Source organism: Rhinatrema bivittatum, chromosome 1, assembly GCF_901001135.1.
Source record: "Rhinatrema bivittatum chromosome 1, aRhiBiv1.1, whole genome shotgun sequence".
In the NCBI taxonomy this organism is placed as follows: Eukaryota; Metazoa; Chordata; class Amphibia; order Gymnophiona; family Rhinatrematidae; genus Rhinatrema; species Rhinatrema bivittatum.
The window spans coordinates 678,750,475-678,765,121 of record NC_042615.1 but is presented as its reverse complement, the minus strand read 5'-3'; the positions used below and the strand labels follow the sequence as shown (position 1 = coordinate 678,765,121).

General features: G+C 42.2%; 1 protein-coding gene across 2 annotated transcripts in view; it reads right to left on the bottom strand.

Annotated features, from left to right (window-relative positions):
* Nucleotides 1–14,647, bottom strand: part of ACOT12 (acyl-CoA thioesterase 12) — a 125,790-nt gene that overhangs the window by 82,555 nt on the left and 28,588 nt on the right. For both annotated transcript variants that reach the window (XM_029574048.1, XM_029574055.1), the window contains exon 4: nucleotides 5,890–5,991. In XM_029574048.1, coding sequence (XP_029429908.1) covers nucleotides 5,890–5,991 — 102 coding nt within the window. The remainder of the gene's footprint in view (nucleotides 1–5,889; nucleotides 5,992–14,647) is intronic.

Below are 14,647 nucleotides of genomic sequence, written 5' to 3'. Positions count from 1 at the left end.
GAACGAGAAGTCAGTCCAAGGTAATGGAATAGCAGGGCAGGCAAGAACCAGGGCAGACAAGGAGACAGGAACAGGGAAAATAAGTATAGAACGAAATCAGGACAAAACTGGAAAAGAAGCAAGGCAGGGTCCGGACAGACAAGACATCAAAGGGATAAAAACAGGCATAAGTCAAACCATGGGCAGGACAAGAAAGAAAGCAAGGCCAGGACAGGGACAGGGCATGACTGGTACAGGGCAGGACCAAGGCAAGGCAAAAGAAACTGAATGTAGGACAAGACAGGGATCAGACAAAGAAAGGCAGAAAACAAGCAAGAGAGCCATCAGGAGGCCACACAGAAACAGAGAGAAGGGTCAGGCAGAAGGCCCACCTGGAAGCCCTACAGGAGACAGGCAAAACAAACAGACAGGAGGGCCACTGGAAGGCTCCACAGGAACTAGGGAAACAAATATGTAGGAAAAAAACAGGGCAAGAAGGCCTCTAACAGGCCACACTTCAAATAGGAACAAGGACAAGGCAAGAAAGCCTCTAACAGGCCACACTGGGAGCAGGAACAGAACAAGACAGCATAAAGCGCAAGAGTGGCCACAGCAAGGAACAAGAGAAACTCACTGATGAGGCAATGGCCTGTGAGTGAGGCAGGCTTTTATAGCCATGGCAGGGCTGCCTCCTGTGGTTTTGAGGCACACCTGCACAGCTCAGACGGAAACCCAATGAGGACTTCTGCAGGCAGGAGGCCACACATCAGCCAAGATCGTTACATTTATCTTTTAACCAGTTCTCAATTCACAATAGAACATTGCATCCTATCCCATGACTTTTTAATTTCCTCAAGAGTCTCTCATTAGGTGCTTTGACAAACGCTTTCTGAAAATCCAAAAATATAATATCAACTGGCCCACTTTTATCCACATGTTTATTCATGCCTTCAAAAATTGTAGCAGATTGGTGAGGCAAGACTTCCCTTGGCTAAATCCATGTTGAATTTATATCATTAAACTACAACTATATATATGTTCAGTAATTTAGTTCTTTATAATAGTTTTAACCAATTTTCCCAGCACTGATGTCAGGCTCACTGGTTTGTAGTTTCCTGGATCACTCCTGGAATCCTTTTTAAAAACTGGTGTTATGTAGGCCATCCTCCAATCTTCAGGTACCGTAGCTGATTTTAGTGGTAGTTCACAGATTACTAGTAGCAGGTCTGCAATTTTATTTTTCAGTTCTTTCAATGCTCTAGGATGTATACCAGTGGTCCCCAAACCTGTCCTGGAGGGCCACCAGCCAGTCGGGTTTTTGGGATATCCTCAATGAATATGCATGAGAGAAAATTTGCATGTACTGCCTCCATAACATGCAAATTTTATCTCATGCATATTCATTGTGGATATCCCAAAAACCTGACTGGCTGGTGGCCCTCCAGGATAGGTTTGGGGACCACTGATGTATACCATCTGATCCAGGTGATTTTCTACTCTTTAGTTTGTCAGTTTGCTGTATTACATCTTCCGGGTTCACTGAAATTTGTTTTAATTCCTGTGAATCATCACCTTTAAATATCACTTCTGGCATGGGTATCTACCTTATATCTTCCTCAGTAAAAACCGGAGCAAAGAATTTATTTCATCTCACTTCTATGGCCTTGTCATCCTATAGTGCCCCTTTTACCCCTTGATCATCTAATAGTCCAAATGACTCATTCACAGGCTTTGCTTTTTGTTTCAGATGTACCTCAAAAAGGTTTTATTATGAGTTTTTGCTTCCTTGGGAGCTTCTTTTCAAATTCTGTCTTCCTTATCAATGCTTTGCCAGTCCTTTACTGTTCCCTGTTGTCTTCATTTGATTCCCTTTTCCTTTTTTTGAAAGATGTTCTTTTTACTATGATAACTTCTCTCACCTCACTTTTTAACTATGCTGGCATTTGTTTGACCTTCCTTCCACCTTTTTTTATGTCAAATCTGTTTATTGTTAATTATACAGTAATACAAGAGTTCCACGTTTTTAATGCACATAATATATCTGTTCTGGGCTTCAAAGATTATTGATGAAGCTCTCAAAAAGCACAGTCTACATGTTTTGAGTGCTTCATCAATAAGAAATGCTGTGTTTAAGGCCCTTCTGGTATGCCCGACCCTCCTGACGCAGCTATTTGTGAAACACGGCCCATGTTGGGGGGCCCACTGTGGAATATAAATCAGACTCTTGAGCTGTTTGATTTATTTACATGTCTGCTGCCTGACTTCAGATGATCAAGATGTTAAAAGCCTTCATTAAACTTTCAGTATTGAAAGATTACTCTTTGTTTTGAAGTTGATTGGCAAATCGATAACTTGATAATGTGACACACCTTTTGACTGTTGACTTTTAAACAAGGTCCATGCCTAATGTAAACTCTTGACCTATGCAGTTGCTCCTTTCAGTTTTTTCCTAACATTTTCCTCATTTTATCATAGTCTCCCTTTGAAAGTTAAATGCTATTGCAATAGGTTTCCTTAGTGTCCTCTCCCCAGTTATCAAATCAAATTTGATCATGTTATGATCACTATTGCATGTACCAGCTGCTCCATGAAGCATTTTATTTAATCTAGAAACTTTATCCCCTTAGCATGTCCTGATGTGACATTTATCCATTCATTACTGTGGTAAATGAAATCATCCATTATTATAGTGTTGCTGATTTTATTAGCTAACCTAATTGTTGTTAGCATTTTATCATCTGTCTGTTCATTCTGGCCAGGTGGATGGTAGAACAATACCACTGCTATTGTATTCCCCTTCTCACATGAAATTTCTATCCAAAAAGATTCTACAGTGCATTTTGTTCCCTGAAGAACTTTCATTCTGTTTGACTCTATGCCCTCTTTAACATATAGCGTCACCCCTCCACCAATTTGATCCATCCTATCATTGCAATATAATTTGTACCCTGATATAACAGTGTCTCACTGGTTATTTTCCTTCCATTAGGTCTCTGAAATGTCAATCATATCTACCTCTTCATTCAGTGCTATACATAACTGTCCCATCTTATTTTTTAGACTTCTACCATTTGTACACAATCATTTCAAAGTATGTTTTCTTGTTTGTATTAACAATCTGCTTATCAGTTCACAGGAGTAATTTGGAATCTGTCTGTTCTTTAGTTAAAGGCTCCTGGGCTACTGTAGCTTTTATTTCAAATGCCCTAACTTCCCTGTTTTGTTAGTATCCTTCAAGGATGCATCATTCTTAATCACGCACTTTAGAGTGACTGTCGTCTTTCCCACATCATCTAGTTTAACAACTGCTCTATCTCCTTTTCAAAGGTTAGTGCCAGTAGCCTGGTTTCATTCTGGATGAGCCCTTTCTATCTGAATGTTCCCCAGTTCCTAATAAACCTAAAACCCTCTTCCCTGCACTATCATCTCATCCACGCATTAAAACTCTGGAGCCTGGCCTGCCTCTGGAGTCTTGCACATGGAACAGGAAGCATTTCTGAGAATGCCACCCTGGAAATTTTGGATTTCAATTCCCTACCTAAATTTAGCCTCCAAAACCTTCCTCCTATGCTTTCCTATTTCATTGGTATCAAAATGTACCATAACAGCCAGCTTCTCCCCAGCACTCTCTAAAATCTTATCCAGGTGGTTCAAGAGGTCCACTACCTTTGCACCAAGTAGGCAAGTTACCAAGCAATTCTCATGCCCACCAGACACCCAGCTATCTACATTCCTAATGATCGAATCACCCACTACAATGGACATTCTAACCCTTCTCTTCTGCTCATGGAGACCTGGAGACACATACTAAGTGCAAGAGGATAAAGTATCACCTGAGGGCAGGTCCTAGTTACAGGATCATGTCCTGTCACATCAAGATAATGGTCTCCTACCATATGACCTTGCTCCTCCAAAGCAGCACAAAGACTGCTCAACTGGAATGGGGACTGCTGTACTAAGTCCCTGAAGGTCTCCTCCATATACTTCTATGTTTCCCTTATCTCCTCCAGGTCTGTCACTCTGGCACCAGATATTGGACTTGTCCTCTGAAAGCCAAGATCTCTTTGCACCGGGTGTAATCATACAGCCTCTCACCAACAGACAGATAATCATAAATGTGGCATTCGCTGCAAAAGACTGGATATCCCCTATCTCACTCTGAGCTTCTGTCTGCATCTTAATTTGTTGAGCTGATAAAGTTTTAAAGGATGGTAAGGAGTACTTGTGTCTCAATTTAAAAGTTGCTAAATGTGACTAGGGTTTTTAAATTTATTATTAGGTGCCTTTTAAAATCTATGGTTTTTAAATTTAATAACTGGGTAATTAATGTTAGTGAATGACCAGCAGCAGGACTAAAATTAGTCAATCACTAAAAATCAGGGTTAATTGAACGTTATTATAAATAACTAATTGACTTATTTTGTAGACTTTCCACCTAGTAGGGATGATAATCTATATATCAAAAAATGAGACAAAGGTGGATGAGAGGGTGGGAACCAAACTAGTAACTAGCTGCCCAGGAGCCAGCATTCTTACCTTCTCAGATCTAGTAAGTGATCTTTGCAAACCCACAATTCAAACACTGGCAAACAAATAAATACTATCTTTTACTAGCACAGAGAATCAAAGTCTATTTTGCCACTATGCATTATAACAATTCTATCACTGGTAAACTAATACTAACCTTAAAACTAGCAAACAGTTCTAACACTGGCAAACAAATTCTAACTTTACTACTAGCATACAACATAAACAGCCAATAATAGTTTAACCTTCCAAGAATGATTTTTTTTATTTTGTCTTAAGATTTAAGTGTTTCTTCCCAGCAAGTCCAAACTTACCAATAGCAAATGAAGGTTACACAGTCAGAACTCCCTCCTCATACAAGCACACCACAAGAGCACTTCCCTCTCCCATTTTTCTGGGTTAGCATGCTGAATGGGTTCAGCAGTCTATTGTAACACCTATTCTATTGGTCAGTGATTGGCTTGACATTCCAGTGACTACTTTTGAAGATCCAAGTGCCACATCTCCTGCTCTAACCAAACACCAGATGGCTTGAAGTCCTCACACAGGTACTAGGCCTTAATTTCAACATCCCTTGATGCAATGGCTTCTTCTACACCAGATGAAGCCAAAACCAATAAGGCATTCAATAACATGTAATTTGTTGCCTGTTGAGAGTTTTTTATGTTTGCTTAAATTATGTAAATTCATCTCTTAATTAAGGATGGAATTATTAATTTGCCTTTTTGCTTTTGTTTTATGTTTATCTAAATTTTATGTATTATTATGTTTATATTTGATAATTTTGATTATTATGATTGTAGTTTTTATCTGTACCACCACTTGGGTAACATGTTTGATCACACAGAATACTAAGTTTTAATAAATGAAAATGAATGAAAATGAAACCAGATGAATATGCACCAGGTTATTACTACTACATTGACTATTATGTGCAAATTGAACCATTGTTTATCATATAGTACTCGATATTTAACATTTGTACTTTGTAAATTCATTGTTTCTCTGTTTCTTTGTTAACACATAGAAGAACTTCCATTATATGGAAAATCCATTATCTGAAATAACCATGATCTCAACCAATAGGAGAACATCCATTATATGGAAAATCCATTATCTGAAATAACCATGGTCTCAACCAATACGAGAACTTCCATTATTTGGAAAATCCATCATCTGAAATAACCATGGTCTCAGTCCCTTTTGGATAAAGGTGATCTACTGGATTTGCAAATATAAAATGTTTAGTATGGCATTTTAAATGTTTCTTTATCCCTGTTTTGTCTCATAATTTAGTTCTTTCTCATGTTTCACATACACATATATGCAAATATAGTTGTAATAGCTGTTGTTATTACTTTCTTTTCCAATAAAATCAGATACCTTCTGGCCACCCACTGGTTTTGCTACATATGTAGAGAAAGCTACACAAACACGTTTCTGAACGCTGGTGAAAGTATCCTGTACTGCAACCTTAACGCCAACCTGCAAAAAAAAAAAAAAAAAAAAGAACAGAATACATTAGTCTTCATTTAAAACACCAAGACAACAACTGAAATACACCACTGAAAATCACAGCTGGAAGACAAAACTGAAACACCCAGCTGGCAACAAGCACAGAACCTAAACAGACAAAACTGCAGACTGAAAGTGAATGTGGCTATTCTGTTGGTTTGCATCCTAACTTTCAGGGTGATCACAGTATTCATCGTCTCAGGGCTGAAGTGAAAAACTACTCACAAATCATGAGACTGTAGAGAAGCATGTGGAAGATTTTGTTCTGATCATTTCTGAAAATAACCTAACCACCAAACAAATCCATGGATGCAGATGAAAGCGCATTGTTCTGGAGATATTTGCCACACTATACTCTTGTATGCAGCAGTGAAAAATCCCCATGTGGGTGAAGGGAAGTAAGCAAGTGGCCAACTGCCTTGATGAATTGTAATGCAAGTAGCACACACAATTGTGAGTTTATGGAACTGGGCAAACAACGATGTGTGATTTAAAAGGTACTGAAACACAAGATAGTGGCCATGGTTGCTGCTGTTGCTGCCGCTGAAAAGCACCAGGCTCCAGTAACTGACAGTGGAAGAGTCCTCAGACAAGACTAAGATACACCAGCTGAGACAGACAATATTGTAGCTTTAAACCCACTACCAAAACAGATATCAAACACAATTAAAACTGACCCACAACTGGAATGCAACTGAAAGTGACACAAAGTTAAAATAGACACACAGCTGAAACACTTGCAGTTCAGTGCAGATGCAAATCACAGGCCACATCGCCTGCTGTATGAATGCATAAAGCTTCATACATCCTACCAACCAATTCTGGTTTTGTGTGTACTTGAAGTACCCCATAATACCTGAGATTTATTTTTAATTTTACATATTGAGAGAAATCTATTTAAATAACAATTCCTACATTACTAAGAGGTGGTTAAATTAAAAGATTTATTAAATGATGTCCAGTGTCGGCCATGTTGCAACCAACTCATTTGCTTCTGGATTTTTGTGCACCTTTAATAGGTACTTATCCAGGTACGTTAACTGGATAAGTAGCTCCTCCCCGATCCTCCCATTCCCCAACTACTGACTATCCGGCTATCTACTTGGCCGAATAAGCCCAGCTTATCTACGTGGAGTTTGAATATTGGCCTTGATATGTTTTATTGCATACATTTTTGAATCACCACTGTAGGCATAGCACTTGGTGTATATTTATGGCCTTGTATCGGTGCATATAAACAATGGTATGAATTCACTCATATTCTAAGACTTTAAAAATTTCTGGCAGAAAGCTATTTGCCATCTCAAGGGAATAAAAATATTTATCTTGTTCCTTTAAAAATGCACAACAGTGGGTGTATAATTTTGGAACTTTCACATTCGTTGGCTTCCCACTGGGTTGTAGGATGGACCCCCCACCCCCATGCGTCATTTCACTCTTTCTTCCTCTCACTTTTGAGCATATGTGTCTCCCATTTGTGACATCAAGAATCAGGGTGCAGTGAACACACTGAATATGCTCAAACCTTGATGTGGTTACAGAGCACAAGCAGAGTCAAAAGTGGATGTCAAGAGTAAAAAAAAAACCACACACACAAGTATCTTCATTTTTTAAAAAGGATTTTCAGTTTCATAACTCCATAAGATAACAATAGACAATGGCAGGGAAGGGAAGAGTCTTATAAAAAAAATATACATATTTTGTTCTTTTAAAACACAAGAATGCAACAATGTTAAGTATACATGTAGGTCAACTTTCTATGATAAGCTGCCTTTTACAATATTACAGTTACTGCCATGTAGGTAAGACTTTACTCACACACAGGCTATACTTACTCAAATGCCAACCACTCTCTTTACAGTTCACCTTCTTTGCAGGTAGCTAAGTGCACCCACATGTTCTTACCCAATCACAACGTCACACCTATCCAGTAATGCCATTATTTACACTTCTCATATACACTCTGTTCCATGCCAAATAAAATTTAGCATCTCTCTCTTGCACACACTCTCGCATGTTACACCCACATAGTCAATACACCAAGTAGACGAATAAAGACACCGAGTCTTCACATTTCAGCTTCTAGGGAACATTGTCCATGTCTCCTCTCTTCTAGTGGCAGGCACTGAGGTCCTTATTCACTCCACACCACACTATTAGAAGGGAGTAGAGGAATAAATTATGCTAAGGAAAGGAAGGAGCAACTTTCCCAGCTACACTATCCCCTGAAACATAAATAAAGAGAATAAATATTAGCATATGCACTACTTTAGCACAGCAATTCCCATTCTTTTGCAAAACTATGCCCTCAAGGTCCAGCACTTGGGCTTCAGTCAGCCTCACACTTTCTATTGCTTACTGAGAGCTAAAGTATTAAGTCCCATGGAGAGGGTAATTGTCAATAGTGTGCTAGCTCAGCACATACAGGCATAAACAGGTGTACATAAAATGAATGCCTGTATTTTATACACTGTGCAGCTGGAGTCACATAATTTATAAAATATCACATATCACTGCCCAAAAGTACGCACGCTCAGTACACGCATATTTTTGAAAGTAGGGACATACATAGTTTATACATCTATTTTATAAAGATATGCTCCTATATTTTGCATGTTAAATAATTTAACATGTGCATGTAGTAACCCCCAGTTTATGCGAGAAGGCAGGTATTTTATATAGTTGGCTGATGTATGTGCGTATCTGGCTTATGAAAATACTTGTGAGCATTCTTCCAAGCACCAGTTCACCGAGACCTAAACCAGTTGACCCAAATCGTCACCTATTCACCCACACCCATCCATCACTTGCACCAGATCCCCCACCCAAAAACTGCAGACAACAAAGAAGTCAGATTTAATATCTATGACTTGATTAGAAGGAGTTAAGGTTTGTTTGATGATGTATGCACATACTCCATTTCTAAAATGCATAAATGTGCACGGACTTCCAACCACATCCTGGAACAGCTTCAAAACACCTTCTTTCTCCAAGCATATCTTTCCATGATACAGTGAGAGTATGCACAAACTCCCAACTTTCTGAAATGTAATTACCACATACAGAAGCTACTTACATTCATAGATGCCAATTTTACACAAACAACACCCATGTAAATCTTTGAAAATTACCCCAAATTCTCCAAGCCACATCACAGGATTAGTTCCCAATCAGATGTCTCAGCTTCCATGATTTGGTACTCAGGCACAGACTATATCTTATTTATATGTGACTTAGATTGTTGCGTCCGTCAGACTCAGACGGCTTCGTCCTACATGCCTCACCTCAATATTCGCTTTCTCCACCAGCCCCGAGAAAATGGCGACCGCCTTGTCTGCTTGCCTCACTCCCCGGTGTCCCGGGAATGGCTATGGCAAGGCATTCCGCCATGATTCACCTGAGGGCCTCCTTGGGTGCGCACGGGCGCGTCACCCATGTCTTTATTCTGACATTGGCACGAACCTCGGGGGCGTCCCCCTCGAGTGACGTCACAACATCCGGGTATTTAGGCTGCCCATTTGCTGACTGACTTTGCATTAGCAAGGATTGGATTTTGTCCGGTCTAAGCTGCTCTGCCACTTCTTGCTGCTGCTGGAAGCTTTCTCTACCCTCTGGGGTTTTACTAACTTGGGTACCCGCTCCTCGGGGGCCCTATGCTTCTTTCCAGGTGCCTATCAGTATCCAGGTATTCGCTCCTCAAGGGCCTGTGTTGTCTATCATGGTGCCTGCTACTATTACTTCGACCTGCTGGGAACTCCACCATTACAGCTACAAGAGTGTGAGTAATCTAACATCTACCAGTCTGTCTCACCTACAGCTCCTTATTGAAGACCTGCATTGGAGCTCCCTATACCACCCTTGTGGAACTGGTCTCCTCAGCCAAGGACCCCAGACTGCCGCTGCGGGAATCTACTCACTACTGCCACCTCTGGTGAACTCTACAAGCTGTACAGTAAAAACTATCTCTGTGTTTGTGCATCTGAGTCTAGCCCAGTACTGCAGTTCTCCGCGGGGCTCCTCCCCGTGGGAGTGGCCATCACTGCAGCACCTAAGAATCCACCAAACACTTCAAAACCATAACAGATAGCTAACTCCATGGATTCAGCTCAGCTCACCGCATTGCAGGCCATTCCAGGCCTGGCCCAGCGAATCTCCAAACAACAGAACTCTCTGGATAGCTTGCCTGTGACCTTTAATCTACTGCACTCACAGATGAACACCTCTACTACCTCAGATAAAGAAGAAACAATGCCAGAAGTGACAGTTAAGACTGTTGTACCCCTATCCGCTCCTACACGCTTCTCAGGGGAAGCTTGGAGATGTAGAGGATTTATTAACCAATGCTGCATGCATTTTGCCCTGCAACCTAACTATTTTCCTACAGCGTATGCCAAGATCATATATATCCTGTCTTATCTGGACGGAAGAGCACTGTGGGCTTCTCCGCTGTGGGAGCATGATGATCCCATCCTGAAGGATCTTACCGGGTTTTTGGAACTGTTCAAATCGGTATTTGATGACCCTGCCCACTACACTACAACAGGATCTACATTGGTTCATCTGAAGCAAGGTAATAAACCATTACCAGACTTCGCCATAGAATTTAAGACTTTGGCTTCAGAGTTAAATTGGGACTCTAGATGCTTGAAGACACTCTTTTTTGAAGGCCTGAACTCCCAGCTAAAAGACAAACTGGCGGCTCGAGAAATGCCTGAGACCTTGGAGGACCTGATGAAGTTGGCCACAAGGACTGATCACCGACTTCGGGATAAGGTTCCAGGACGCCTAGCCAGGGAGAAATCCGAGTCAAGACCATATCTAAGCCTTCTCAGTCTAATCCTGTTGCTGGTGAAGAAGAACCAATGCAACTAGGCCGCAGTCACCTGACTTCTAAAGAGAGAAGAACACATAAAAGATTGGGCCTCTGTATGTATTGTGGACAAGCTGGCCATGCTGTACAAACATGCCCAATCTGTCCGGGAAACTAGCAGACCTAAGACCTGTGGGAGGAATCTTCTTAGGTCTAACTGCACCCTCTCCTCACTCTCTCTTCCAGTCTCCTTGATATGCGAACCGCTTGAATATAAGACTCTTGCCCCAGTGGACTCCGGGGCAGGAGGAAACTTTATACTAAAACGTCTAATGGAACATCTGCGGATCCCCACCACTACCATGACATCTCCGCTACTACTATCCTCTATCCATGGAGAGCCTTTACCAGGTGAAGTAACCCTACTTACTGAGCCAGTAAGTTTAAGGACAGGTGCTCTCCATTCAGAGACTATTTCCTTCTTTGTGCTAGAGAAAGCTATGCACCCCCTAGTACTTGGGTTACCGTGGCTGCAAAAGCACATGCCTCAATTCAACTGGGCTACAATGGAGCTTTCAAGTTGGGGTCCAGATTGTCATGGCAAGTGCCTGAAGGAAGTCTCTCCTATACCCTGCATGCCAATGACCCCGTTGTTGCCTGGGCTGCCACCTCAATATGCATCTTTTCAAGATGTATTTTCTAAAGAAGCTGCTGATGTACTACCTCCACACAGATCCTATGACTGTGCTATCAACTTGGAAACGAATACTGAACCACCCAAGGGAAGGGTCTACCCTCTCTCTGTGGTAGAAAATAAAGTGATGTCTGAATATATCTAAGAAAATCTTCAAAAGGGTTTCATAAGGCCATCCAAGTCTCCTGCTGGGGCAGGCTTCTTCTTTGTGGGGAAGAAGGACAGAATCTTACTTCCATGCATTGATTATCGTGGTCTAAACGAGATCACGGTCAAAGACCGCTATCCTTACCACTCATCTCAGAGCTATTTGACAGACTACAGGGAGCCAAGATCTTCTCCAAGCTTGATCTTAAAGGAGCATATAACCTTGTCAGGCGACGAATGGAAGACAGCGTTTAATACCAGGGATGGACACTTTGAGTACTTAGTGATGCCCTTCGGCTTGTGCAACACTCCAGCTGTCTTCCAAAACATGATGAACGACATCCTGCATGACCTACTCTACCAATGTGTCGCTGTATACCTAGACAACATCCTGATATTCTCTCAAGACCTGAATACCCACAAGGAAGATGTCAAGAAGGTTTTACAGAGATTGCGGGAGAATTGTCTATACGCAAAGCTGTCCAAATGTGAATTCCACAAAGAATCTGTACCTTTCTTAGGGTACATAGTGTCTAACAAAGGGTTCCAGATGGATCCTCAAAAGCTTGAGAGCATTCAGAAATGGACTCAACCCACTGGTCTAAAAGCTCTTAGACGATTTCTGGGATTCACTAATTACTACAGAACCTTCATAAAGAATTTTTCCTCACTAACTGTGCCATTAACAACTTTGACAAAGAAAGGTGCCAATGTTGCCAATTGGTCTATAGAGGCTGTCACTGCATTTCAAAAGCTGAAGGACGCTTTATCTACTAAGCCATGTCTCCATCAGCCGGATCCTGCACGCCCCTTCATTGTGGAGGTTGACGCCTCAGATGTTGGCGTAGGGGCTGTGCTAAGTCAGACCAGTGACTCCAAGATCCTACGTCCATGTGCCTTTTTTTCCAGACGCTTCACGCCAGCAGAAAGAAATTATGGCATTGGAGATAAAGAGCTACTGGCGATAAAGATGGCGTTCGAGGAGTGGCGTCCCTGGCTTGAAGGCGCTCAACATCAAATCACGGTTTTTACAGACCATAAAAACCTAGAATACCTTCGCCATGCCCAGCACCTCAACCATAGACAGGCAAGATGGTCCCTGTTCTTTAACAGGTTTAACTTCATCTTGAAATACCGACCTGGAGATAAAAACATCAGAGCAGATGCTCTATCTCACTCCTTCATATCTGAAGATGTTCCTGATGCTCCGGCTTACATCATTGACCCAGAGAGAGTCATTCTTTCTGCTACTCACCCAGTGCCCTCAGGGAAAACAATTGTGCCTAACAACCTCCGGAAGAAACTACTGGCATGGGCTCACGGCTCTAAATTGGCTGGACATCCCAGTCAACGGAGAACTCTGGCGAAGCTACAACAATACTACTGGTGGCCGTCTTTGAAAGAAGATGCGTTTGCCTATGAGATGGCCTGTGCCAACTGTGCCAGACAGAAACCTCCGCCCGGACATCCTTGGGGCCAGCTTCAACCACTATCAGTGCCAGACGAACCGTGGACACATATTGCCACAGACTTTGTGGTGGACTTACCATTCTCTGGGGGCAACAATACCATCTGAGTAACAGTGGATCGTTTCTCAAAGATGGCTCACTTTGTGGCGCTTCCTGGCTTACCAACTGCTAGTGAACTTGCAAAGCTTTTCATCAGCTACATTTTCTGCCTGCACGGCATGCCTAAACACATCATCTCAGATAGAGGTGTACAATTCATAGCCAAATTCTGGAAGGCTTTGTGCAAGAAGTTTGATATCACTCTCAACTTCACTTCATCTTACCATCCCCAATCAAATGGCCAAACTGAGAGGATGAACCGTACCCTCAAGCAGTTCCTCCGTGCCTATGTTGGTTCATGTCAGAATGACTGGGTGAACTGTTACCATGGGCCAAGTTTTCCATCAACTCCCATCCAGCAACATCTACTGGATCAACACCATTCGAAGTGGTATATGGATGACTATCTTCAACACCTTTGCCACTTCCGCTGTCAGTGTCATCCCCGACAGCTCAAGCTAGTCCTGATGAGATTCAACAACTTTGGAAGAAGACCAAAGAGATGCTCATTAAAGCTGGAATCCAAGCTAAAAGGGGCTATAACGCTCATCACTGCAAGGCTCCTGACTTCAAGCCTGGTGATAAAGTCTGGCTGTTTACAAAACATCTTAGACTTAAGTTACTATCAGCTCGCTTCACTCCATGTTATTTCGGACCATTTCCCATCATCTGATGTCTGGGCAACCCCTCCAACAGTCTCAGGCTTCCCCCAGCAATGAAGATCCATAACGTATTTCACGTCTCTTTATTGAAACCGCTCATTCTCAACAAATTCAACACCAAGACAACAGATCCCCCTCCTGTTGACGCAGAAGAGGACATCGAGTACAAAGTTGATGCAATACTTGATGTAAGGAAGAGAGGCAGAGTTTGGGAATACCTCCTGTCATGGGAGGGCTATGGACCAGAAAATAACTCGTGGGAACCTATGGCTAATATCATGGACAAAGAGATGCTGAATCAGTATCATCGATCACATCCTCGGAAACCAAGACCAGGTAGGGGGTCTGGAGGAGGTCCTTTGAAGGGGGGTACTGTTGCGTCTGTCAGACTCAGACGGCTTCGTCATAAATGCCTCACCTCAATATTCGCTTTCTCCACCAGCCTCGGGAAAATTGCGACCGCCGCATCTGCTTGCCGCACTCCCCGGCGTTCCTGGAACGGCTATGGCAAAGCATTCCACCATGATTCACCTGAAGGCCTCCTAGGGCGCGCGCATGTGCGCACATCATCCACATCTTTATTCCGACATTGGCGTGAACTTCGGGGGCGTCCCCCTCGAGTGACGTCACAACATCCGGGTATTTAGGCTGCCCATTTGCTGACTGACTTTGAGTTAGCAAGGATTGGATTTGTCCGGTCTAAGCTGCTCTGCCTCTTCTTGCTGCTGCTGGAAGCTTTCTCTAC